At 40.7% G+C, this 27,368-nt stretch overlaps 1 protein-coding gene across 3 annotated transcripts in view; it reads right to left on the reverse strand.

Annotated features, from left to right (window-relative positions):
- Positions 1 to 429: 429 nt before the first annotated feature.
- Positions 430 to 27,368, reverse strand: part of LOC112555201 (serine/threonine-protein kinase mig-15-like) — a 104,414-nt gene continuing 77,475 nt past the window's right edge. For 2 of the 3 annotated variants that reach the window (XM_025223486.1, XM_025223485.1), the window contains exons 20-31: positions 18,168 to 18,309; positions 17,761 to 17,888; positions 13,982 to 14,243; positions 13,566 to 13,631; positions 13,040 to 13,185; positions 12,463 to 12,526; positions 12,028 to 12,128; positions 11,535 to 11,684; positions 9,594 to 9,672; positions 8,987 to 9,067; positions 8,462 to 8,601; positions 430 to 8,311 (exon numbers count right to left, since the gene is read on the reverse strand). In XM_025223486.1, the coding sequence (XP_025079271.1) occupies positions 8,228 to 8,311; positions 8,462 to 8,601; positions 8,987 to 9,067; positions 9,594 to 9,672; positions 11,535 to 11,684; positions 12,028 to 12,128; positions 12,463 to 12,526; positions 13,040 to 13,185; positions 13,566 to 13,631; positions 13,982 to 14,243; positions 17,761 to 17,888; positions 18,168 to 18,309 (1,443 nt within the window). In that variant the 3' untranslated portion in view covers positions 430 to 8,227. The remainder of the gene's footprint in view (positions 8,312 to 8,461; positions 8,602 to 8,986; positions 9,068 to 9,593; positions 9,673 to 11,534; positions 11,685 to 12,027; positions 12,129 to 12,462; positions 12,527 to 13,039; positions 13,186 to 13,565; positions 13,632 to 13,981; positions 14,244 to 17,760; positions 17,889 to 18,167; positions 18,310 to 27,368) is intronic. The other variant, XM_025223487.1, reaches the window with a different exon arrangement.

Consider the following 27,368-nt stretch of genomic DNA (forward strand, 5'->3'; position numbering starts at 1 on the left):
GAAGATTTAACATGCATATTTCTATTTTTGTTAAAGGAAACATGCAAAAAAAGAATGGTTATATTTGTGTATGCTTGACCAAGAAAAAGTTTGCAATCAACTTAATCAGACTTTTTAATGAGGCTTTTCTTAGACAACACTTACACCGACAAATTTGCTGGAAAAGCAACCAGGGGAGAGGACCGTAAGTTCCCAAGGAGAAATTTCCACTAAAAATTCTAGCTCTTATGCTCGTCGGGTGTCAATCTCGGCTTGATTCTTTAACTCCTTGCTTGCAAGCTGCCCGCATAAACTTCAAAAAGAACAGAACTCCATTGCACGTCTAATGCTTAATCCTGGCTACCCCATCAAATCACACATTCAGTACAAACTGTGCTGTGTTTTATTTCTCTCGTGCTCAGAGGGAGATGAAAAACCACATCCAATGTATGGAAAAACAATACAGTTTTATTTTGCACTTTGTTGATGTAAAATCACACATGGCACTAAGATGTGTGACAGGCTACATTCATGTACATACTTACAAACATACAAAAACATATACATGTAAATACAATTTAATCCAACTTCTTGCTTAGAAAAATTATCATAAACAGCGCCATCAAGAAACTTGCACAAAAGCCCATTTTCTCTACATCGGCAATAACAATGGTTTGCAACAGGTTAGTGATTCAGATTTTTAAAAAATATTTTGTCCTTTACATAAGCAAGGTGAAATCTATGTCTATCGAGCTTAATATTGTCATGATTAATATCATTATTCCTTTTCCATAATTTTAAAAGGAGATAAAAAAAAATTTCAGCACTTTTTTACCCCAAAGCTACCAAATGCGCTATAAATGACTCATCTTTACTTTTGAAAAAGACTGCTCAGTGTGTTCCATCATGATGACTGAGCATACACATTATCAAAATTCCAATACGAAAATTCCAAGTGAATTAAAAGAAAGAAAACTCAAAGCATTTGACAAGCTAGAAAAATCTTGTTTTAATTAAATCTCAAACCACTATCCCAGGCCAGGGCAAAAACAAGCTGTTAATGTGTGAAAGGTGCAGAGGCCAGTCTCCCTTTGCACTCTAGGTTCAGAAGGTGAGGTGGGTTGGGGGTGGGATACAACCAGGGTTTGTTTGGGTCAAAGAGAAAGCATTACCTGCTTTAAAGTTCACATTCTGTATGCAAAGGAAAATATCTGAGCTGAAAGAGGCAACAAACTTCCAATGATAGACAATGATTTTGCCTTGTAACATTTACAATTACTGGTCCTCCTTCGCCACATATCTGGAAATTAAAACATCATCATGCAAGCTGTTCACAGTATAGGGGGTGTGATAGATAAGAGAAGGGAGTGGGGAGGGTCATGTGACAGTTAACATCAAGCAAGTCATATTCTGATGCCTCTGTGTTAAGCTTAAGTAACAAACATGAGCTGGAAGCCAGTTTTAATACTCAAAATATCGTATAAGATAAACAAAGCTCTAATACCATAGTTGAGGGCTAGCAAACAAACATTACAAAATGACATCAGCTTGAAAACTGATAACATGACATCACTTCAACATGATTTGCACAAGAAACATTGTGACCCCCTACCAACCATATAGACATAAATATGTAAAGCTGAAATGACTAGATAATGTCTTCCTTACTTCTTTGAGAAATAGCCAATCAGCATCCACAAAGTGCCAGTGACAAAAAGAGAACAGCATGAGACATTTTTTTTCTGTCAACCGAAGAGAAAGCTAGGACAGCTTCAGGGAATCCATGTGCAAGAGATCAGGTGATGGTGGAAACATCATACTTGTAACAGTAATGAAAAACAACAATGATCAACATCGTGCCTTGCATAACAATATTCACCTCTGACATGGGCAGTGAACATGTTGCAGAAAACATTTCCTAAGCATTGTTTAGTTTAATCTCAAGGGTCTGAGCTTCTTAATTTACTGTACTTTAGTCTTGGTAAAATCCATTACTGAATGTAAATCCACAGACAAAATTAAATGTATGATAAATGTACTTTATGGTTGGTTTATAATTTGATTCTGGTTAATAACAGCATCGCCTATGGTTTGGTGAACTGACTGTAGCTAGCATTTTTTTTTTCTGTTTCTTGGCATGAATAGAAGCATGACTAGGAATTTAGCAACCACTCAAGTTCATTTTTCTGACACCCCGAAGCCCTTCACCATAATTAGTAATAAAGCTATACGCACACTACAAGCAGACAATGTCTCTGTTATTGAAATCTTGATGAAAGTATACAACATTTAGTTAACAGGGTCATAAGGGTGGGTTATCCCTGGATAGATAAGAAGGTACCAATGAACTTCTCAAAGCAACGGTTTAGCTATGATCAGAAAAAGGCCTCTTTCACTATACTCCCACAAAAGTATCATTGCAACACTGATGGAACTCAAAACCTCCACTTGCAAATCTTGATCTACAGAGAATTCTAGAACATGTCCCTTTTTACTTATGCTTCAGAATCAAAGCTGACACATGTTAATACATTTTCCCATCTTCCTGTTCAAAGAAAATTTGTACACAAAACAAAGTTTTGATTGGCTCACAGTCAATATTACTTTCAGTCTCATACTTGAACACACTAGTCTGCCTATTTACACTGCAAACCAAAGACGCATAAAGGCAGTGACTATCAGCCACTGCCAGCACAGAGATTCTTGATGCTTAGGCAGTACAGAACTGATGATGTTAAATAAATGTGTTTAATACAAAAACTGTGCATGCGCACACATACTGTACATCACAAATAATGCAGCATTTTTTAAAAATAATCTTACATCTTAAAGTGTTATAGTTGGCTCAAAAGTTTTGAATATCTCCAAGCAGAAAGAAAAATGAATGACTATTGAGGTCAACTTTGACAGTGGGTTTTCAAGTATTTAGCAGTGCCGCAAGCCACAGACATGAACTTTGGTACAGTTTATGCTTTAGTTGAATTACATAAACTATGCTAGTCAGGATTCCTGATAAATGCTTGACTGAATCTGTAAACATTTAAGCCAGGAACAAAACCTTTGAGGCAGGATGAACACATTCTTTCACCAGATCTAAACAGAAAGTGGATCAAGGAAACATTCTGTGAAACATTTCTGTGTTCTCTGCTTGTGGAGCTTTATTATTTTTTAAAAAAAGATTTAATGAGCGGAAACCATGTGACCTTTACACATGAATATTCATTTATGAGTTTTTCAAAATAATATCTACCACCACCCTTAAAATAAATTTAAAAAATAGGCATATTTGGCATCACCTGTCATTTAGAGGGATTTTACAACTGACTCTCAACACTTCTTGAAAATGCTTGCGCCCACAAGCCCAAAGCTAGGCTAAATAAATAAGACTGATCCATTCACACATATGCAATTAATATCATACTCAAGAGATACAAGACAAAGACAAAAAATGAAACGCCTTGGACTGTGCATCAACATCCCATGCTCTCACTCCTTCAGACAGGTATAAAGGTAACACTCAACCAGCTTTGGCAGGTGCAACTGGATCTACCTTGTGCTGATGACAAAGTTATATTTTACAATTTGCACTGTTTGTTCCGCCTGCATTATATACATCGATTTGTTTTGTTTACACAGTGACACAGCTGACATTATTGACCCAAATAAATCATTTATCATATGCTAGTTTTGTATGTTAAATTATCTGATACAAATACTTTTAGACTAGAAAAATTAAAAAAAACTATTTACCTAGAGCAGTACACCTACATCGATAAAAAATCTTTTGAAATGTTACTCTCTTTTTGTAGTGTGGTCATTTTTGCATATAGAGGATAAATAATTCAAAATATAATGAACAAAAATGAACACATTTCTACATTGTTTTATTTGCTGTCTTATAGAAGTGAATAAACTATTTTTTTTTTCCTAAATGTTTTTGGTAGCAATCAACTCCTTCCTAACAAATAGCAATTACAAAATGTGTAAGACTCTAAAATGACGTCATGATAAAATGGGCAATACTATTATTCCCTTTAAACTTTTTTCATGATGGAAGATAGATAAACATGCTGAGTAGATTGATTCTTGTTTACAATTAGCTCTTTTCTGCCTTTTCAGCCATCTAGGATAGCTCATACTGTGATCATCAGTAAGATGTTATGTGAACATCTTTGCTTGACCAAGCAGCCATTTGATTGCTTTAAATGATTGTGCCAAAGCACAACAATTTACGACACTGATGGAAGGAAGTAAACTTGAGATCAGAAAATTGGAAAGTTAAAATCTGGAACTGTCTAAAAAGACTTTGAAGATTGTATGAAGCAAATTTTAACCCATCAATGACTGTGAAATAAGATGTAGTGTAAGTGGTTGGAAGGTTTTGGAATGGCACCTTGGCTTCGAATTCCGCATTCACCGATGCGCACTTCATGAAAAATGACTGCAAACATTTTCCACTATTTTACCATCACAGGATTCTCCTGTTGCAACAGCTTGTAAGGATTAATTAAGATTGCAGAAAGCCTTTTACATCATTTACCTACACAAAACTCCACCGATTAAAATCTTCAAAGCACATGCCTATGCACCAAGTGTGAGAAAAACAAATTAAAGCATATCTTTAGAAGAACTTGCATGCTGTCTTTTTCTACACTCCCTCACATACTCATTTCCTGTTCAGACACTGCAACATGTTCTTTGCTCTGTATCCTCTACATGCACTAAAATGTGTGTATGTATTATGTGTGTATGAGCGAGTGGACGTGTCACCGAGCAGGCCACACTACAAGAGAAAGGAAGGCATATTTGGTCTACGGGGGTTATAACCATTTAAGCTTTCAATTCAGAAACGAAAAACATGAACATGTCATGTAACACGAGAAGACAACAATTCTTACTACACACTTACAAGACTCACCCAGCTGTACAACTGCTATTGCTAAGTTACACGATAGAGACCAACAGTGTCTGTCAGTCAGATGTAGCATTTCTGGATTTTTGTATCCTGATGGTCTGTGCTTTCTTTCTCTATTATCATCCTAGTAAGACTGGATATTGGAGCTGCTGGACAGGAAGGACTGCTAACAAAAACCATGCTAGTTCATAGATCTCTGGTTCTCACAGTGGCTGGTTTTAACTATACCTGACTTCTTCTGCCAAACTGTATCAAAGATTGTTAACGATCAACAGCCAAAAACAACAGCTCATGTGGAAACAAAGATCTATGCAACATTTTTAGGAAAATTGTCCACAAGTCTGTTGTAATTTAGAATAGTCACCAACTGGGGAAAAAAAAACCTTCCTGAAGATAAATCTGTCCCCAATATACCTGGAGTCCATATGCCTAGGCAGAAGTTAATCCAGCCACAGATCCACCAGGCCTTGAGCCACTGACCTCTGCTCTGTAGCAAGTTTACTACCCACTACGCTATACTGCTTCCCAAAACCTATTTTGTGGTAAAATGTTTTAGCCTAATTTTGGTGTTGTATATATAAATTTTTGACCATTTTTTTTTGTTGGTTGGTTATCTAGATTGCAAGACCAATCAGGATATTTGATTTAGAAATAACATTATTATTTCAACCATACAGGCACGCTGTCACAAAAAGCAACCAAACAGGGGGAGGGGGATGAAAACCCAAAGACTTTTTATCGGTAGGAGTGACTTATTGCAGGTTTTACGCAGGTCTGGAACGGGTGTACTGGTCTTTCAGAAAATGTGATGAGAATTGCTTAAGGAAAGATACTGTTAATGTATATAGAAATGTAGTTTGTATTATGCCAAATATCTCAGAGAAAAGTGCAAACAAAAAAAAAAAAAAAAAAGAAAACAAAAAAAGAGGCTTTGCACAGATGTCAAAAGGTGTTACTCTGGATCATGTTGCTGTATCTAGGGTTTTCATGGTGGAGGCAGAGTTATTTAAGTACTGGCATCTACACAGTCACAAATTTCTATGACTCTTATTACACAAAAATGCACACACACACACACTCCCCTTCTCTCACTTGCAAAAACCAATATTACACTATATCCCACTCTACAGGACCTCTACAGACAGACTACTATTTTGCAACATTGCACGCTGCAACTCTTTAAAGACATTTCCTGTGTTATCATTATGTGCACATTGTGGAACAGTCACCCTAAAAGCCAGACAAATGATATGACTGAAGTGGGGAGGCTTAAAAAAACTAAAGTAGCATGACAATTTGTCCTTTGAAAAAAACCCACTATCAGCAGTTTTGACAATTATAATACCAGGTACTTTCACAGACATTTGAACCTCATGCTGTGCACATAAGAGTGTACCAGTATTAGCTACTTGCATCCACACAAGGGGCAGACATACTGTTGGTGGTTGCAAGCTGATCTAGTACATCCATAAAGAGTGCTCCATACCTTTTAGAGCTACATAGAAAAAAATCCTTCCCAGCAGTGTAAGCATTATTTTTTACTGACTTGTCCAGCAGAATAATGCATTGTAATGGCAAACAATTAGCAAAGTAGCTTTCTCACCTCATAGCAGCTTGGCGCATGTGAAAAAAACCCAACTATCATGCAGAAAAGTGTAGATTATCAGAAATGACCATCTGAACATATGTTTTGAAAAAGTAAAAAACCCACAAAATCTATCAAATCCAACATCACCCAAAACACCATTGTTACCATAATCTGCTGCTTTTGTAAAAATGCAGTTCAGTAATTCATTCCTAAATCTCATAAATCACTTATATCTCATAAATTTGATTTCCCTATTCAATTAAAGAAATAGGAGATATCGAAAATTAGAAAGTTTACATGATTCTTATATATCATATACATATGTATATATCTATATAAAAGCTCTCATATGCACCTTAACTGTATTAATGATCATGTTTATTTATTCTAGCTTAGTATACAGTAAATTACCTCACATGAACTTGCAAATACAAAAAGTCCATGACCATTATACTTTGTCACAAATATATTGCTAAATTTATGGAACATTATGAGACTAAGAAAAATCTGATTCAATGTAGTTAATTAAAGCTGGATGGGCTGTTGTCGTTTGTTTACTACACAAGATACAAGTAAAAACAAAAAAATAACTGGTTGTCACCCATGTCTCATTCACATATGATCTCTTTCCCACTTTATTTTGACAGATCAAGATACCATGCTTTAGAATGGAGACAGCACACTTAAAGAAACTGCAGGTTATTTATTTTGAGATGGGGCTGTGAGGATGAAGAAAACGTCACCTCACAACAATGCTTTTAGCTAGTGTATATTTAAACCTTGATCACAAATCTGCTTTCTTGGAACAGACCATTTCCATAGGATCCTAGATATGAATTCTGGTGACTTTGGACTTTAGCTCTGGAGAGTGACATATTTTGGAATTCAGTTCTCAACTGATATCGGACAGCAACTAAGGGGAAAGGAGTGCTGCTCTTTTAGTTTTGTAAAAATAAAGTTTTCTTTGATCAAAATGTTATGTGCTGCATCTTTGGCTTGGAATCTTAATTCTGACCATGGTAAGATTGACAAGTTAATGTCAAGCAGCATATGCTTTACATTCATGGATGCATAAAGAGTTTTATATTGTTTCTGGTCAACAACAAATAGTGTCCTCCATCTCCTACTTGATAATTTTCTGGCAGAATTAAAACTCCAAGTGCAAAAATCTGTTATTCCTTTGGCGAAAACATCAATCCCACTCTGTTTTTCTCTGACAACTGGTCTAAATGATGAGACAGCATCAAAATATTACACATAATGCCAAGTTCTTAAGTTTGTGGCATGGGTCACAGATACCATCACGAAACGTTTCTTCTATTTATTTTAAGAAACTTCTTTTCACAGTGAACAGTTAACAGCACAGACAATTCACAGTAAGAGCTTATTTTTTTGGTGGGGGTGGTTGGGGGTGGTGGATGTAGTCTTGAATGGAGCACCACACATTTCACTAGAATGAACACTTCCTCTCTCTCATGTGTAATTTGTCAATGTCCACATTTCCACTTCCAAGTCACCACTTCTGAGTTTGTTTTTTTTTAAATAAATGAAATTTTCTGGTGGAAAAGTCTTCTCCTTACAGGTATCAGACCAACACAATCCTGAGACCTTTGACTGGCAAGAAGGGTGTTATTGTGGGGGTCATGGAAACTGCAGGGAGTGTAGGCTTGAGTGATGTGACATCCACTAGTTGGCTAGGCCAGGCTAAACTGCAAGGTCCATAATCTGCTCTGTGACGTGTGTCATCACCAGTTGGCAAGACCAGGCTTGCTGAGTGTCATGAAGTAAATCTGACAAGAAGAGCCAGACCGAACTGATGAGAAGAACACCTGCAACAGAAAGGGAAAGTCACCAGGAGAATGGTATAGGTAATTTGATACCTACCGCACCTGGCATCCACAAAATTACATATATGGACAGAAGGGAAAAAAAGGGAAAGAAAGAACAAGCAATCCAACAAAAAAGAAACATTAAGTTACCTTGTCATTTCTTTCACACAAAAATTTCAGCTTCTGGGCCTTCTTGTGCATGAAGACACCATCCAGATGACCAGTTTCTGCTGAACGAATTTCAATGGCTTTGTTGCCCCAACCCATTATCTGCCCTGTGCTTATGTATGCTGTGTAAAAGAAATATGAATTATTTAGAGCATGAAGTATAAATGAAAAACATGTTAACCAACATCAGCCAGAAGGCTCACTTAGCTGCCATTTTGACACTAGGAATCCAAACATGGAGACAATTTTCATTATTGCTTTATTTCACATTGGGTTATTTTCAGTCTTTAAGGTGTTCTCACCTGTGGCTTTGTGTGATAGTAACTGTATTAGCTCTATACACCTCTCTTTTCTAAACTCTTAAAATGTTTCATGCGGTTAAAACGAAAACAGAAACTTCCTGTGTTACAGTCACTTGTGGTGATATGGTATAAGCTGTGCTGCATTTCTGAAAGAGGATGACGATCAATTAGATGTCATGCTAGAGACAAAAACACAGGAACTCACCGACAGAGGTGGGGAGTTCACCCCACTGCAGGACAACATTTTTTGTAACCTTCCCATTGGTGTCCACATATACACCTTCATCTGCACACCAAAAAGACAAAAAAACTGTTAACCTTATGGGCAATAAAAGTCAACTACAACTGTGCACATGTTCTTCACAGCAGCTTAAGCAAGCAATCAGGAGTCAGTAGTTCAATAGCTTTTCTTCTACTGATGTTATCTTTTTATTATCTACTTGCATGATTCTATTTACTGGAATTTAATAAATTTTTATCCTGGTAGTCAAACAACTAGGTTAAAACACTTGAAATTCTCTCATCCACTCACAATCACACAGCCTAAAGAACAATGTTAAGTCCATCAAAACAACAATTAATACAGCAAACAAACACAGAACAGTCTTTTCACTACAGTAAAAACAAACCCAGTTTCTGTCACAAAAGGAAAACAACCAGTTTTTGCCAGAAAAGCAGAGAGAAAAATCAGTCACTGTCATAGCAAAGAAAGGAACCAGTTGCTGTCATAGCAAAGAGGAAAACCTGTAAAAATCACAGCAAAGGACAACAACAAGTTACTGTAACAGTAAACAGACAAACTAATCACTTACTGTCATAGCAAAGAAGAAGGTGCATGCCGTTGGTGTTCGGAAGAATGACAATGGTGTGTGGAGTGATTGTTCCTTGAGTCTGAAAAGTAACACAATGTTTCTTTCAGCACAAATTCCAGGAAATAATAAAAAAAAACCTTGGCAATGAAAGAAAAATACTGAAACATAATTCCAGAGCCCTTAAAAATAACTTGCTCAATCAATGACAAAGCAAAGGCATTTGTTTCTCATTTTCCCCACAAAATAGCTTTTTCGACAAATAAAACAGAATTTGAAAAAAAAGCAACAATTACAAAACAAAAATCAGCACAAAATGTCATTATCAATCAAAATTGAAATAGTCCACTAACGTTATCACAGTTCTCCTCATACTTCAGTTATCCTGTGCCATTCCCAGCAATGTTACTCTTTAAATTACTGGTGTTAATAATAAAACAGCACAATTTTCACCTGACTTGAGTAAATCAATTGTTTTATTCAAAAGTTTTTTTTAAAAAAGGTTTTAAAAAATGCTTTAACAATAAACAAAAAATTTTACACGGCGACTAAGAGAAAATCAAAACACAATCTCCCTATCCACCCCATTCGTGCTTTGGGCTGAAAATTATTGAACACTGGAAGGGGTGGTTGAAAATACTCATTCTAAAGAAGAAATTAAATTTGTTTAATTAAAATAAAATAAACACTATGAAGCTCTAAACTGTGTTGGAAAACAGCTTTGTCAAAGAGCAGTGCACAGCAATGCAAAAAAAAAAAACCAACCACAAAAAAATGTCAACCAAACAGCAACAAATAATAATTTTTCACTGCACTTCAGGGTCTGTCAGATGAGCGAGCAGAAGGCATGCCAGAAACTCAATAAAAGAAGCAAAGAAGCTTGTGAAACATAGAGTAACAGAAAACATGAAAAGAGAACTGAGTGGAAGCAATCAGCAGGCAGACTAAAGACACTGCTGCTGCTGTTGCAGCCCCAGCCCTGTTGTGTCTAACCATATTGGTCTGGAGGTTTCAGGACACAACGTGATTACCTGATTGACAAAAAAGGTGATGCTACCACTAGGCTGAGCTGCAACGTTATTATGTGGCGCCCGATACTGCTCGCAGAGAGAACGAGGAAACACAGAAGAGAGCCAGAGAAAGGAGACATTAAGATTTCATAGAATAAGCTCAGAAATTCACAAGCAACTGTAAGGTAAAGCAGAGAACAACCATGTAACAGTCTCAATTTCCATGAATTAAAAACCTGATCTTACAAAGGATGGTTGGGAATCCAATTTAAAGTCTATTCCAATATTCTGCACCAGAGTTAAAAAGGATGGCAACTTTTATGACTTTCTTTAAAGAAAAACATTCAGACATATGTCGTAGTACTGTGAATAGTGCAAACTCTCTATACCAAGTCATGCTTTCTCAGCTGTTGCTACATTACATCAAATTGTTCAAAATATTATGACCTATACACACAACAGGTGCACAGAAATGCAAGTTAAAACCTAAATTTTATTCTTAACATGTGCACAGTACGGTGGGAGTTTTAAAAAGCAGCCAGTGAAATAACACAGTGACTGCAGTTTCATTTGTTTCTTTATAAAGCCCTTTTTCTATTAATATGTGATAAATAAAAAGAAAATCCTGATGGCTAAATACATTGGCCCACAGTATAGGCCAAATACCACCATCCATCCCAGCATCCTTCAACACACATGTACACCTGCACAATCTCTTTGACACACATACACACTTGCACATGGGCACACACACTCTTCCTTTTCTGACGTAGAAATACATGAAGGTATTTAAGTTTCTAAAACTTAATAATAAACAATTTGGAGAAACTTCTAATATTAACAGACAAAAATTCATGGCTCTACATTGAATCATTACTGACAATGACACCATAAAGGTCATGTAACGGAGAAGATTCCAAGCATCTTTACTTACATGTGAAGGAATGTACAAATCGAAGACCTGAGATGTGTCGAGGTCAATGGCATGGAAGCCCATATTGGATCCATAGATGACCTTTAACCTCTGACCTTCTTCAATGGTAAGGTCCACCAACACAGGTTTGTGAACCAGCTCTGTGAAAGACTACATAAAAGAGAACACAATGACAAAGAGAGTACTAACATCTTTTCATAGCAAATGCCTAAAAGAAATGCAAAAAACATCTTAATGAAGAATAATTTCCTTTATTATGTTCTCTGACTACATCAAAATCGCCGGTCATCACCAGACTTGTCTAATCATGAACATGGCTACTGCTAATGAACAGAGACTCGCAGTTTAATAAACAGGCTACTTTTGCACTTTCCTTTCTCTATTTTCAGACAGAAAAGTATGTCCTTGAAAAAGAACTGCAATGGCATGGAATAACTTTTCACTTTTAAGAGGCTGACACGTTTATTTCCAGACTAACTACGCCGGTGCTGACCTTGAAAGCCATGAACTTGTGGTAAGGCTTTGGTGCCCAAGCATAGATTTCTATGCTGTCGTGCAGTGCTATGACCAAAAATTTGATCCGTTCATATTTGACTGAAAAAGAAACCATCAACGGTAAGGAAATGCATTCAACAATTTTCTAAACCTCGCAGCCAGTGTATTTCAAGGTAAAAGAAAAACAAAAAGTAATCACCAAAATTTGACGATAATGCAGACAACCAGACCTACAAAAATCTTTCAGTGATCAGCACATGTAATTAAAATTATCTTTCTTCAAGAATGAAATCAGCATTTATTTCTCTTTGATTAGAGGACCATTTTTGATCCATTTATCAGAGGTATCAACAACAACTTATTTTTTAAAAAACCCTTAGATCAAGATATCCAACAGTCCATGATAAAGATCAAAACAGGGGAAATAACTCACCTATTTTGAAGTGCACACAGCCCTCAAGCTCTCCTACGTTAACAAATCCGTTCTTCTTGTCACTCTGCAATAGTTAAGGTTTGCACACTAAAAGCAAAGTCTGCAAAACTCACTAGAACTGTAGCCTTGTTTATTCATTTTCAGCCCACACATCAAATAGAAGTTCAAGGACATTCAACAACAGCATTCGAAAGAGCAAAGATCTTTGCTGTGTTTCAGCTAGCAGAAATATCCTCTGCTGTAAGCTTTCAAGTAAAGACCAACTCTCACAAAATTAAACAAACCTAGAAGTATCAAACCATACGATTTGCTTTTAATTGGAGAAACTGAATGAAGACATAAACATTATGAAGAAAGCCCTTCACAACAATACTACTGCACTATTGTAAGATGAGATTGATGAGTTCCCTAAGTTCCAGCACAGCAAACAAGTGTAAACGAAACTAATTCATGACAAAACAACGAACACTGTCAACAAAGCATGGTACAGACATTATCTGTTTTCATTATGATCAGTCAATCATGTTGCAGTCCTAGCTGTTAGACCAGCAAACAACCAGCCAATGGTTGAGCTCACCCCTTCAGTCTTGAAGATTTTGGTCTTCAGCCAAGAGAGGTAGTACACACGGATCTTATTTTTCTTGCCAGAGATGGTAACCAGAATGTTCTGCCCCTCCAAGACCTCCATCTGCTGGAACCGTCGCCTAGAGATGAGTGTGTACACTGTCAATAGACCAAGTCAGATTATTAGTCGCCTTCGTTCCTGCATGCTTTGTGAAAAAGCTAAGCTCATTTTTATTTCAACAATGTCAGCTAAACTAAGAGAAATTATGCAGACAATGCTTTATTTAACAATGTGAGTTGAAATAGAAATCATGCAAATCGTAGGTTGTACTACTGTTTTATCAGAAAGTGTGGAAGCTGATCCTTCATCAGCACAATACCACAGCTTGAACAGTATCTACCAACACCATTTGGCATCATCAGATTTGAGAAAAACCTAATTGTGAAACCCAATATATTTCAAAAGAAATGGTAAAATCTAAAAAATAAAAAGGTAAATGAAGCCTGTTTAGGGAGTGGCATTCATAGCTCAAAGTTACCTTTCCCTTGTCCACTGCGGTCAAGCAGCATAAGGCCATTCTCTGTTCCAATTAGCAAGTTAACACCTATAGGTGGACAGACACATAATTGTTAATTGTATTTTACTTTATTCCACTAATAATGTTACAGAAATACCAATAACAACAGAGTTGTAGGCTAGCCAATGTAAAAATGCTCAAAGCTACCAGAGAAAAGCCATATGCTTCTGTGCTTGTTCACTAAAGAACAGAACCTGTGTCATAACATCTTTATCATTTCTTGGGAATGATTCCTGAAAAATTCTGCCAAGTGTCCAGCCCCATTACTCAAAACTACTTTTATCTTAATGCTTTTGTGAGCATGCTTTATATTGTTGGTCTCAGCATCGCCACATGTATTCAGTGTAACAATGCAATAAACTAACAGAAGAACTCACCCCAAAGTGCTGCACACATTATGTCGGAGCCAAAGCGCTTCTTGTACTTGCGGATTTCTGGGGTGTCGCTGGCTGATTCGGTGGTCTGGGATGGTGTGACATTGACGTTGATCTGTGACCCACGGCGGGACTGATGTGACAGTGATGTCAGGGTGCCAGTGTTGCTGCCGCCGCCGCCGCTACCTCCACCAGCCCCAAAGCCAAAGGCGGAGAAGGATCTCTGGTGACGCATGGAAGGCTGTTTGCTGACTGCCTGTCGATACTGCCAGGTAGGTGTGATGGGGTGAGCACAGGACAGCATGAGTGAGTGAGAGACAGACACTGGCCAGCACAACAGAGGGGAGAGCACTAGAGAGGCAAGACACCTCAACAGGGGAGAGTGATAGAAGGGCAGACACACCTCAAGAAAAAAGCACAAGTGAAACAGGCCAAAGTGGGTGCAGCAGAACCAAGCAACCCACAAGAGAAAAAAAGCATGTGTGCAAACACTACACAGAAAAGCGACTATTAAGAAAACAGACCCACAACAACAGCAGCATCAATCTTAATGGTGACTAAAAATTTCCTCAAACGAAGCTGACAAGCCAAGTACAGCACAATGCCACTAGCACTCAATACGCTTGTAACAAGATCTCATCACCTATCCCTAATGAAAATGGATGAGAAAGTGTAAGAAGAGGGGAAACGGCATGGATGTTTGGGATTGGAAGGAGAAGGTGAAAAGCCGAAAGGCACAAAGTGTTATAAACATTTTTACATGCAGGTGAGAGGGAGAATCATTTAATTTGATTATACAAAGTTATAAGCTGTGATGATTCAAAAGACACAGACTGAAAGCTGTGGACAAAAAGCTTGGGAGAGATTAGTGCCAGCTGCAGCAGTTAAACTTACAGCACTTGATACATATTCTTTTAGTTGCCTCTGAAGTGTAAAAGTCATCTTTTGTTTATTTTTCAACACCAAGGTTTTTACAAATGTTCACTGTTATGCAATTCACTATTCACTGGTGATAAGAGACCAGGTAACAGCAGTCATGAACGTCAGAACAGATGAAGCTTATGTCCATTAGCTCAAAGCTTTTTTCATCCTTTAATGTTTCCCTACAGATTACATCAAATCTAAAGGCACATTTGACAAGATTTCTCTCATCCTATCTTCAAAGTTTCACTTTAAGTTCCCTCACAATGGTACATTTTGAACTATTTATCTTGACTGTTTCAATCCAGGTTATCTCACATATGAAGAAGTCTAGTCACTATTCCTCTCATCTACAGATGCATGTGCATATCCATTACAGCTTCCAGGAAGGAGATTTAAAAAGCAGCTGAAAGTCTAAGTTTATTTCATTTACATAAAGAAATTATTACCAATATCTATTTTAAAATAGGAAAGACAAGCTAAGAGAATTAGTAATGAACATGCATGGCTATCTGACATGCAAAAAGTCAGGAAGCACAGAAAAAGATTAACTGAATATTACAATTATCTAAGAACACCGAGGAAAGAGAGGGAGAGAAAGTGCATAACATATAAAGACAAAGATTTTGTTAAACAATTTAGCATTTAGTTCAAATGCATCTTCCATAGGATGATTAATATATCTGTGTGTTTGTGTATATGTGTGTGTAAAAGAGAGAGAGAGAGTTAAATGCACACAGCCTAATCCACGCACAACCTTGTCCACACACACTGCTCCTCTCATTTATTCTGACATTCTTGTTCTGTTTCTTCCCTTCATGCATCTCAGGATCTTCCAAATACACCAAAGTATATATCAAATACAGAATAATTTTATCAATAACTTATTCTAAAGAATTTGTATTAAAAGAACACAAAGTTAAGAAAATTCAGCTGTGAACTCATGGAAATGCAAGTTGCTATGCACATGCAGCCAGGATAATGCAAGTCTAATCTTGTCAGTCTTTGCTGTGTTTGATAGAAGATTGGCAACAAAGTCTTGTTTACACAGCTATTGTGTTCGCTTCAGAAGCGATGATCGTGACATGATAATTGCCTCCAATGCTATTTTATTTACTTTATAATGAGATAGATACAAAAGGCCACCACAAATGGAAAACAAGCCTCAATTATAGTCGTGCACTGACCACAAAAACTTTCTGGTACATTTGCTGAAGCAGGGAAAAGAAACTTCCCAAAATTGGAACAAGGAAATGCCAGGAAACATCACAAACTTGCTTTCACACACAATACAAAAAGGCTGTGCTACACTTAGCCATACAAAAATCAAACTGTGTAACAACAGAAGAAATTCGTAAGGTGCAGTCTAACTGCAACTAAATTCTGCTCAGAAAAAGTGCTGGAACACCAATTGCCAGCATAAACTGTAGCAACCAAAACATCTTACATAATCTTTGCACAACTGAAGCAAAATAAAGTCCATTCCTGAGTAGGCAGGTCAACTACCAACTAGCTTTTTCCAACAAAATATCAATGCGTACAAAGAATCTAAAACGTTTGTTTTAGATTAAAATAAAATCAGTGCTGTGCAGACAGTTTTTTTCAGAACATGTGGCCAGTAAGAGATGATCCAAGAGCAATGAAGGATGAAACTTACAAACTAAAGAATGACCATAATGCTTAATAATGAAGAAGGGAGGGATCAAGTTTAAGCACTTCTATGATCAAAATTAGGCAATCTATCTGTTACAAAGATGTGACAAAACAAAGGTGTGAAATTCTGCCTGATACTATGTGTTTATCTGTAAATTCTGTGTTTATCAACACACCACCAACTTTTCTGTTGTATAGTTACGCAGAGGAAATGTTAAAGGCCTGAAATTTAAGACACTAAACATTTTGCTTTTTGCTCTTTTAGAAAGAGCAATTAGAATGGGCTGCAATATTTTTGGATCTTGTTTTTAAAATAATCTTTTCTCACCTTCACAACTTCTCTCAGTCTTCTATATTTTCCCATTCTGTGATATTGCTCCTCAGACTTAACCCACGAGAATGTTTCACCTCTCTCCATTCAGTAATTAAATAAACCCCTCCTATTTTGAAACTTCCGATTGTTTTCCAAAATTTGACAGAGTGAGTCATTAGCACATGCCAAGGGATTTTTAGAGCCATTTTGGAAATAACTTCCTTCATAACGTCACAAGGGACTTTTCAACATGAGCTTCAGATGACCCAATTTGAATGGAAATTCCCATTAAATTAGAGTTATGACAGACATTACATGATTTCTTAACATCTTAAGCTGCTGTCAGTTTCAGTTTCTTGCTGATTGTTAATGCACCCTTCAATTATGTGTCCTTGAACTAGTGGGCCCTGTCACCTGTCACATCTATCCGTAAGCTTCCCCACCCCACCACAGACAAGCACCAGTCAAAGGATGACTTAATGTACAGCATATAAAATTCTCCCTGAATACTAGGAATTCAAAAGTACATCCTCAGCGTCCTAGTTAAGTGTAGGCTTGTTATCATGTCAATATTTTCTGTGATAACAAGAGGAAGGGAGGGGAACTGATGCTTACCACTTCAATGTGCATGCCAGACCTTTGTAAGGTAGGACCTGGGGCCTACCTTATTATATAATGGAACATCCACATCATTTTCACCATGAGTTTAAAAAAGAAATGAGGTCCCTAAGCTTCATTAATGTGTCCCTAAGTGTGGACTCAACAGAAGCCTTATCCTCATGCAAAATTTCGCAGCATGTAGAGTAGGTAAAATCTGACACAAGATACACTTTACCATCACTCTTGCCCCATCCTCTTCCCTGAAATCCAAACATCTACTCATACATGCACTTACCTCATCTGACGTGGTTTTGTCTTGAGGACGCTGAGGAGTGGGCGGTGAGCGTGGTTGTGGTGGGGTGTGTGGTGGTAACAAGTCAGGCATCACGCTGCTGGTACTGTGACGTGGTGACTGCACACCTCCTGTACAAATACATGTGCACACATTTCGCCATTATGGCAATCTTTCTTTCCACTTTTCTGTGCTCTTCCTTCATTTGCTTTTCTTACAACAGAACCTTTACTGTCTTCAATGCGAGCTCTCATTATTTTTAGCGATGACTAATTATTAGTGAACAATCTGATAGGGTGTGGGTGAGGCTATCCATATAGAAATTTAAGATGCATTACAAACTAGACAAGAGTGCAGATCAGAATGTCTCATCTTGCTATTGTGCAATCTTCAAACAACTTGCTTCTTACCAGCAGCACTGGGTGTAGATGGATTTGATGAAGTTCTATGCAGGTGAGCCAGTGGAGGTTTGCCCACATTCTTTGGGATGTCTCTGTCAGAACGACGCAGGCCATGTCGGTTCCCATCTTGGACTGTCGGCTCTGACTTGTTCTACAATGAACAGACCAACAAATTAAGTTTTTAAAGAAATGTTGAGCAAATGTCTGTTTTACTCTATTCTTTCTTGATTACACAAAGAAGAATCTAGCTTAGGAAGAGTTGGAGACAGAAAAGAAAAAAATTCAAACATTTACATCCTTTTATTTGTGTATTTTGCATCAATGAAACGTAACACATAAATCTAAGTATGCACATAAAAGCCTTTATGTTATAAACACAGAAAGTGGTGGTGGTGGGGAAATTGGTGTTTATGCAAAGCCAGCAACCGAGGCAATATCACAGCAAAGCAGCCAGCCCTATAAACAACTGCCACATTAAGAAAATAACAGCATGCCCTAGACAAGATCTGAACCCAGGCCAGCCAATCTTCACTGTATTGGTGACAGGCGCTAACCGTTGCGCTAAAGGACCACCTGCATAAAAAAAGAGGGTGGAAGCAAGTGGTCAGTATTTACATTTTATTAATGAGTTTCTTCCAAACAGTATTCATACTGTCAGAGTAATATGACAAAGCCTCTTCCTACCGCACTCCTCCATCAAGGAAGAAAGACCACATAAATTCTTTGCCTAAAAATGTGCTGACGAAACAATCCTGCTGATTGAGCTTCTAATAAATCCCTCTAATAAGGCGCTAAATGAGGAAGGCCCCAGCAAACTAACTCAATTATTTGTCCTGCCTGCTCTTTTCACAGAGGAAGGGGGATGGGGTGGCGAAATGAGGTTGTCCTACTGCTAATGCTGTCTCCTTTCCCCTTGTCAGATAAAGTTTCATCAACTCTCAAAAGCAGCCATGGGGACTGAGAGGGTGGTGAGAAGGGGGTGAGAAGGGGGTGAGAGAAAGTGGCGATGACGGGCGAGAGCAGAAAGCAGACAAGGGAGCAAAAAACTAAGGAGCCTAGAGGCAGAAGGGGGTAGTGGTGGTGGGGTTACAAGGGGAAAATTGGGGGAGGGGTTGATGCTTCTTGCCTCATTGTGATTTCTTATGTTTGTTTAAACCACACACATTCCTGTATCCCAGCCGCAAGTTTCCGAAGCAACATTTCTTATCAACCATCTGATGAGGAAAGAAATTACATTGGTGTGTTGGTTTTTTTTTTTCCTTATTCATAATTCATGCCAGGCAATAGGATGCAGGAAAAAAATGGACATCATCACGGGCCTTCTTATCTAGACAATGTCGTGTCTGTCAAACTTTTAAGACTGCTGATAAAAATCTGTGTATGGCCACATATTCCAAGCACCCAGCTTTAAGAAAACCCTCATTAAAAAATAACACCACCAGTGAAGTATTCCTACTCCGAAGTGTGCATCAAGAAATAGAACTTCCTCTGCGCTTTCCCGCTTCCACACTAACATTCATGGGCCTCATCCTACACAAACACCAACCATTTACCTATCTGCCAAACCGTTTTCGTGAGCAACAATGACTTAGGCCAATTATGATCTAACCACGAAGAATGGGTTGGCTGGTTTTTACTAATGGCCACTAAGACAACTACGGTCCGACTATACTGGCAAGTGGAACTCTACTGTGAAAAAAAACCACTGCCTGCCTCTCTCCTACACGATCCCAAATAAACACTAAAAATATGATTCTTTCGCACGCCGTTTTTCTCAAAATCACTCAAATGTACGCACAAAATTCTCTCTCAAATACACTGTCAAAGAAACACTCTCAAATGAATATTAAAGGAACCACGGCACCACTAGTCGCTGTGTATCATTGCCTAGACATTACCAACACAAAGCGGGACAACTCATCCTCGATGCTCTGAACTTTTTTTTAAAGAGACTTTTTAAAAGTTACTGTTTCAAGAGAACAAGGTCTGATCACGTGGGTAACCTCGTCAGCAGCCGCAGGATTTAATTAACTGCTCTTTTTGTCAAGCTATTGAACGACACACGACGCCGGTGAAAAAGAAAACACCTTCATCGATCTTGCATCGCTCACCGCAAAAGCCCACCTGTCACTCGCGAGGGCTTTTGTTGCTCGGTGGGCGGCTGCAAGCGGCTTATCAGGCCGTCCCCAGTCTCCTCCACCCGACCGCCATCATCCCCTCCCCCACTTCATCCCTCATCCGTCTTCCACCCGTCAAATGTTGGGTGTCTTGTTCCAGCCATCAAGGACATTGTCGGTAGTTTCTTGGCGGGAGGAAGGAAGAGAAGGGGAGAAAAAGGAGGAGAGTGCAGCGAGTGAGGGAAAAGAGCCCGCGAGCGAAAGAGTGTGTGTTAACGAGATGGCGAAAAACACGAATTTTGATTAACTGAATCATTGGTTCCTAGTAAATGTGTGTGTGTGCACGCGGGTGCGCAAAAAAAAAGCTTTGAAAAACGATGCAAATCCTTCCAGTGACAGCGTGGATAAATCCGAGAGGCTAACCATCCATAAATATGAACCCTTGACGTGCGTTTATTACCAGGCACTTCCGAAATAACCACCACACTAAGAACGCTCCCAACGCCAAAGGCAATCCGATGAAAGTCATGTCGACCCGTGAGATGATTTACATCTGACAAGACTTTCTGCTCGCAACGCCGGCTTCTGCTCACACGTCACGCCTCGCGCAGTCCCCACGTGGCCACGCGCTAGTCCCAGCCTATACATTATTTACACCCACGTGCTAAAAATACACACCACCCAAAAAACGTAACAATCTAATTTGGTGGCAGCCATTCCTCCTCTACACCTACAGTTAATGTTTCGGATTAAAAAACAAAACCCAAAACAAACTAAAAACGGCTGCCTCCCCCTCCCGCTTCGACGTCCGTTTTCCGACACGTGTCAAGCGCGTCCAATGTCGGGTGTAATGCCACGTCACACAACTTTTTTTTTTCTTCTTTTTCTCCCCCTTCTAAATCTCTGTTGCAGTTTTCTGGAATTTTTCGTCCCGCATGCCGGTTCCGCGCAAGATCACATGACTCATGTCATACACTGCCTTGCTCGTGAAATGTTGTCTGCCTGCCCCAACCACTGCCGGCAGACTTGAAGAACAAGGGGGATGGGGACAGTGGGGAGGGGGATCACCAGCCCTAATTTAAATAGCTGTCCACTCTGGACCGCGCAATCCGCCTGTGATTGCATCAGATCCCTGGGCTGAGACCGGAGATTACAGGACATGGCCTCGCCAGTTAGAACGAACAGGGGCGTTCACTCTCTGGGCTTAGGAGGAGAGCCCATTAACCCCCTCCCCACCCACCCATCCCTGATACTCTCGATGTTGAGGACGTAGTTGCGTACAGAGTGGACCACGTCGTTTTTCTCTGTAGATAGACGACCCCAAGAGCAGACTATACAATCATCGCAGGAAGTAATTAAAACATCAGACACGCTGCACTCAGCAGCCAGTAAATCCAGTAAAGCGATACTTGAAGACATTGAGAGGCTTTAAGAAGTACTACTTATCTACAGCAATGAAAGCCAACAAGATGCTAGAAGTTGATCTTATTCTTGCGGAAATGACCATCAAACACCCAAACAATACGTTCTTCACCCTCTCCCACATGTTAATTGCGAATGGTCATGAAAACAAATTCCATTGTTTACAACTGTCAGGATGAATAGAGCTCACATTTTTTGGGAAGGATGAACGGGACTCTATTATGTTTCGTTGTGAGCTGGTGCAGATGACAAGACGACGGCTTCCGTGACGATAACGAGGCAGGTAGTTTTTTTTTTTTTTTTAAATTTAGCTGTCACGTGCACGGGTGTAGGTACAGTATGGCATCTCCATCAGAACTGTGAAGCTGTCTCTCTATGAGAGAAGGACAGAGTACAGCTTCAAGGTGCAGCTGTGGGAGGGCACGACACACCTCAGCAACTTGCCTTAGCCATGATTTCACTTCAGGGAGTGAGGGCGGGTGGGGTACAAAGAGGAAACGGCTTCCTATTCTCGTCCCTTATACGGCCATGCAATTCCCCCGACAAGAAAACATTCTTGTACATAAGTACTAAACCCTCCCCATCCCAGCTTACTATTCTAGCGCAAATAAAACTGATTTAAACTCATTCTCTGCTTGGATGACCATTGGAATGCATGTGAGTTAAAAAAAAGTCTTTCTCTTGCCAAGTATCCACAGGATTCCGTTCACCCTCCGTGAAGACTGTGGGGTCTGTCTTGTACGCGGGGGATGTGGGGGAGAGAGACAGGAGCACTCAATGCAGCCTTGCCCCCGGAGGCAAAGTTCTTAAAAAAAAAAAAGTCCTCCACTGTCAAGATGGCGGCGCGACGCTCGCGCTCTGATGAAGACGACAATCGCCTCAATTTCTTGGGAGCCCGCACTCACAGCTGCGCCCTCTTCAGCCGCGGTAATAAGGCTGCCGCGCTTGTCACGTGAGGGAGACGGGAGGCTGCAGGGAGAGAGAGACAGCTTCATAGAGGAGCCAGGAAGGGAGCTAGTGCAGTGGTTTTGATACAAGCCTCTTGGGAGAAAGTGGAGGAGGTAAAGCTGAAGCACTTGCAGCCCTCCACCCCGAACACGTGCACACAAAATAAAAATAATGGCACGAGAGCATCCTTTTTCTTCCCTTGCAATGTAGGATTACGCAAGCTCTCTCTCCTCCTCCTCCTCCCCACAATCATATATCAAATGGTGTGTGAAATATTTTGTTTACATTTTTTTCCTTTTAGCTGATATCAATGCTAGAGATGACCGAACTGAGAGGTCAGGGGACAGGCTAAAGAAAAGCCCGACGGCTGCCAGCAAGATAAGGGAGCTAATCAACAGATTGATTCCGGCACTGAGCTAATGACTCAGTGAGCAAACACACGGCTCCTCTCGTCACGTGATCGCGGCCACCACGGACCGCGGAGGGTTGGTGGAGGGAGGGAGGAGAGAGAAGTGGGGGAAGAACACGACATGCGACGTCTGTTGGAGAATGCCGGGGACATCGGACTCGCACTTGTATTGTGTCCACTGACAAGCCACTTGTGTGCAACAATGTCGTCAATAATCACCTCGCACTTGGGTCTTCTGTCCGGTTGGTCAATTCGACTACAGACTACCATTATTCTACATGGAATGTGATAATTTTGGAACTCGAAAAGCGGAGACCATCACCAAAACACTTTCTATGGACAGTTGATTGTGGGAAGAGGGAGTAGGCTGAAAACACGTTTAACAATCATGATCAGAATGTGATATAAAATACGGCAAGTTCATTTGCCATATCTCTTACAAGCCTCTCCTCCCCCCTACCCACAATCCTCGATGTCTTCGAAGCCTCACCAAATCCTGTAAATCCTACTTCAATTATGGAGATAATTTGTTGGCAATTTTTGATCCGGCGACAGCTTTCATCAATGTCCCTATTCTAAGATGCTCTATGGTTAACAGAATTTACATTGTGTGTAAATGATATCGAAGACCACTAGAATGGTTAAAACCCAGAAAGAATGAGACAAAATCCGTTTCCCTAAGAAAATGGTTGCGGAGTAGAGGTGGGGAAACGGGGCCAGGGGGATGAGAAAGCGAGCTGTCGTCTCTGACTGTTGCGGCGAAGATATTCAACGAGCGCCAATTGTGGAAATGGACTTTCCCCCGACTTGCACTGACACCAGGAGGAGGAGGAGCAGGAGACGAGGGGGCCACAACCCGCTTGATGAGCTGCTCTCGCGGGGGGAAAAAAAAGGCCAGAACAGGACATCGGCCTCTAATCCAAGTAATTTCTATGGTTTGCTTTTTTTTTTTTTGAGGGTGGTGGTGGTAGGAAGGGCCGGTGGGGGGAAGGGGGAAAAAGGATTTCCCCTCAAGTCCACACCTCCCTTTTATCTTCAAAACTGAAGTGTCACATCGCAGTAATGCCCTCCCCCAGCACCAGTCCGGGGCTGGCGTGACTCACGGCTACCAAACCGTCAGCCGACGATGGACACGGCCATGTCAAAACGAATAACAACATGGCCGAGACGGTGCCAGCCTTTGCTGATGATGCGGCCATGTGTGAAGTCCAAGATACCAGCCGCACACCATCAATCATCTATACATGATCAGGGACGAAACAGCATCACGCGGTTTTGTGACAGGGGAACTCTCATCACCACAAGTCTCAAACATGAAAGTTTCAAAAGGTAACGATAACACAAAAAATTTCATATAAGAATATGAACTATGCATAAGAATTACCTCTTTAAAAGATTTTGAAGGCAAGCAAATAAAAAAACCCATAAAAAAATACCACGAAGCACAGAACAAAAGAAGTATGCAACCCAACAAACAAAAGCACCACATGCCTTATAAGTTACACAGTAAATACCACCCGCACAGCACTAGCTCTGGAGTCAGACGGCAGTTAGCTTTGCCAAACGTTCGTCCATATTTGTCCAGTTAACAATGGTCTTAAGCAGCGATCATCTACAATCAGTAGCTGAAGTTTGGCATGGGGGGGGGGGAATGGGTAGGTGGGTGGCTCGTCAAAGCATCGCTGTATGTTGCTCTTACTGCACTATTCTAATTCATTATTCTAATCCCCTTTCTCCCTAAAGGCTGCCAGCGCTGGGCACTAGTGTTGTTAAACAGAATATTGCTAGAGGGGTGGTACAGAAATGTGTGAGTGATAACCCAGACTTAACTCGCACCAAGTTTTTCACTGCAGCCATCAGGATTTTGTTTTCTCCATTTTACACAGCACCACAACATCCGGGTTATTTCTCCCTTGTATCCAAGGCCAACGGCACCCACTTCAAGAAATACCACCACCGCAAGTGACGTCAGTTCTGTTACAACCAAACACCCTGAATTCCACTGAAAAAAAATGGGTTAAGAAAGCCACCCGCATCAGTTTACTGCAATAACATCGTCGCTCGTCGCCTTTGCAAACTATCAGATCGTTAGCATCTTTTCTCTTGAGAGCCGGAGGCAGACTCTCAAAACCGAAGCGTGTTCTCGGGGAAGCGGAGAAGGCCATTCTCGGGGTGTCCGTGTCAGCGGCCGTCGCTACCCAAACAAGCGATGATTATCTCCGTTTCACCACCCCTTTTCTGCTACCCATCCCCCACCCTCATCGACCTCCGACAGGCCGCAGGACGCTTGGAGGGCACGACAAAAATGCATGTAGATAGATGAAACGGGTGGGCGGGGGTGTAAATGGATCGGAAAGACCATGTGGCAATGGCCTTTGCAGACGCCGAAGACGATCGCTCCTGGTCGGGGGTTGGGTTGGGGTTGGGGGAAGGTTCTCGGTCGGAACGCTGGCTGATGCCTTTTGGTTGTGTCTGTCATCTGGTTCCAGGATCTTGCGGTATTGTCCAGCCATCGGCACGCGTGAGGAATGGTGATGGTCGAGGCAGACGATGGGTTAAGCGGTTAGTGGCAGCCCAAGCATGCATGGTCCACCAGTCGGACATAAATCTTGTCTCCTCGCGCCCTGGCAGCGGTCAGCCGGCTAGCAAGACCCTGCCCATGCCCCTACCTCGCGTACAAACCGCGACAGGTGCGGTCCATCGAGTCCAGCTGATTGCAGCAGCAGCAGCTGCGAAGAGGGGTGTAGGTGAGGGTGGAGCAAGCAGCAAAACGCCAGGCAGCAACGGGCAGCCAGTGATTTATTAGGTGCAGGAGCCTCTCCTGTTCCCCGCTGGGCAAGGGAATTTCTTTGATAGGAGGACAAGGGCTGACGGTGCCACAGGCGCAGAAGTCGCCTTTCCGACATACGGTCTTAACTATCGCGCTTGGCCAAACACCAAACGGCTTCTTGCTGCTGAGTAACTGCAGGTGACAGGTTAACTCCCATGTCTTAAGTACAATGCTTGGAACAAAGTTTCCACCTGTCGATGACATTTGAACTTTTGTCAACAATAGTCGATCAGCAGCGTTACAGGGTGTGTAAAGGGTGGTTTTTGCAAGTTTCCAACCTCTACGAACAAAAAATGTTTGGGGGAGGGAGGAGATAAAAGGTATGCCTGGAGATAGAAACTAAGTTAACAGGAAGAATTACAACTGTATAAAAGCACAATTTATAGCATTTCAGACAACATAAATCGCATTGGTTTTAAGTTCATAACTTTGATCTTGATTAGAGGAAAATAACAAAGTGAGAAAGAATAAAAAAAATTCTAGGCCTACCATTTGGCTTGTTTTTTTTTTGTTTTTTAATCGACAAGCTTTGCTGTCCTCACATTATCATGTCGTCTAGATGCGAATTATGCCCCCTGTCATTAGATTCCTTTAACTTCTCTCCCTTTAAATTAATGGAGCTCTCTGTAATAAGCGATCGTGGCTTCACAGAACCGGCCCTTCATGTAGGGCCCCTACACAGGCACGCACACGCACACTGTATATTTAGCAACCCGAGACAATAGGGGACTAAAAGGACAGAGCGATTCCTAGCTAACGCCAGTGCTCGCCTCGACCCGGAAGTGGCCGGACGCGCGCGATGTGAAGCAAATGTTGGCTGTCCGCTGGCTACAGTCACGTGACCATTGCCGCTCTTTCCCGCCACACAAGCGGTTCCGGTCGCCAGCGCTGGTGTGATGAAAATCACATTGGCAGGAACCGAACTCAAAAGAGTCGCTACAATAAGCCGTCGTATGGTGCTCGACAGTCGCCACCTGAGACTTATAAACCTTGCTGCATGCTACAGTTGCTCTCTCCCCGCCCCACACGCACACAGATACACACACACGCACTTCTCATGCGCCATTCTCTACAACCCGAAGTATGGCCTAGTCAGACATTTTCAAGCTTTTTCTCACGCAACGGCTGGCATTTTCCTGCCGCCTGGGCGCGTGTCGCAAGCCGGCATCAGTTCTTTATCTCTCCTGTCATCGTCTTTTACTTTACACCGCTGATCGTAGGGGACATGTTTATTTTCTATGACGTCATATGACACTCGGCCATCTGCTCTCTTTTCTCGTTTCCGGTCCTTCACCTCATGGCTGCTATTACTCCACACCCCGCCTCACTATCGCCACTATGCGGGGCCATCAAAATGTGATACATTCAGAAAGTGGGCGACTGTTGATATGAGGCTTGTATGATTTAGTCACACTTAATAAGCGCGCGAATACCAGAACACTGGCGCGGTGCTCAGGTGCCGGTGACTGACTTGCTATCGTTCT

The sequence above is a fragment of the Pomacea canaliculata genome, linkage group LG14, assembly GCF_003073045.1.
Source record: "Pomacea canaliculata isolate SZHN2017 linkage group LG14, ASM307304v1, whole genome shotgun sequence".
Classification (NCBI taxonomy): Eukaryota; Metazoa; Mollusca; class Gastropoda; order Architaenioglossa; family Ampullariidae; genus Pomacea; species Pomacea canaliculata.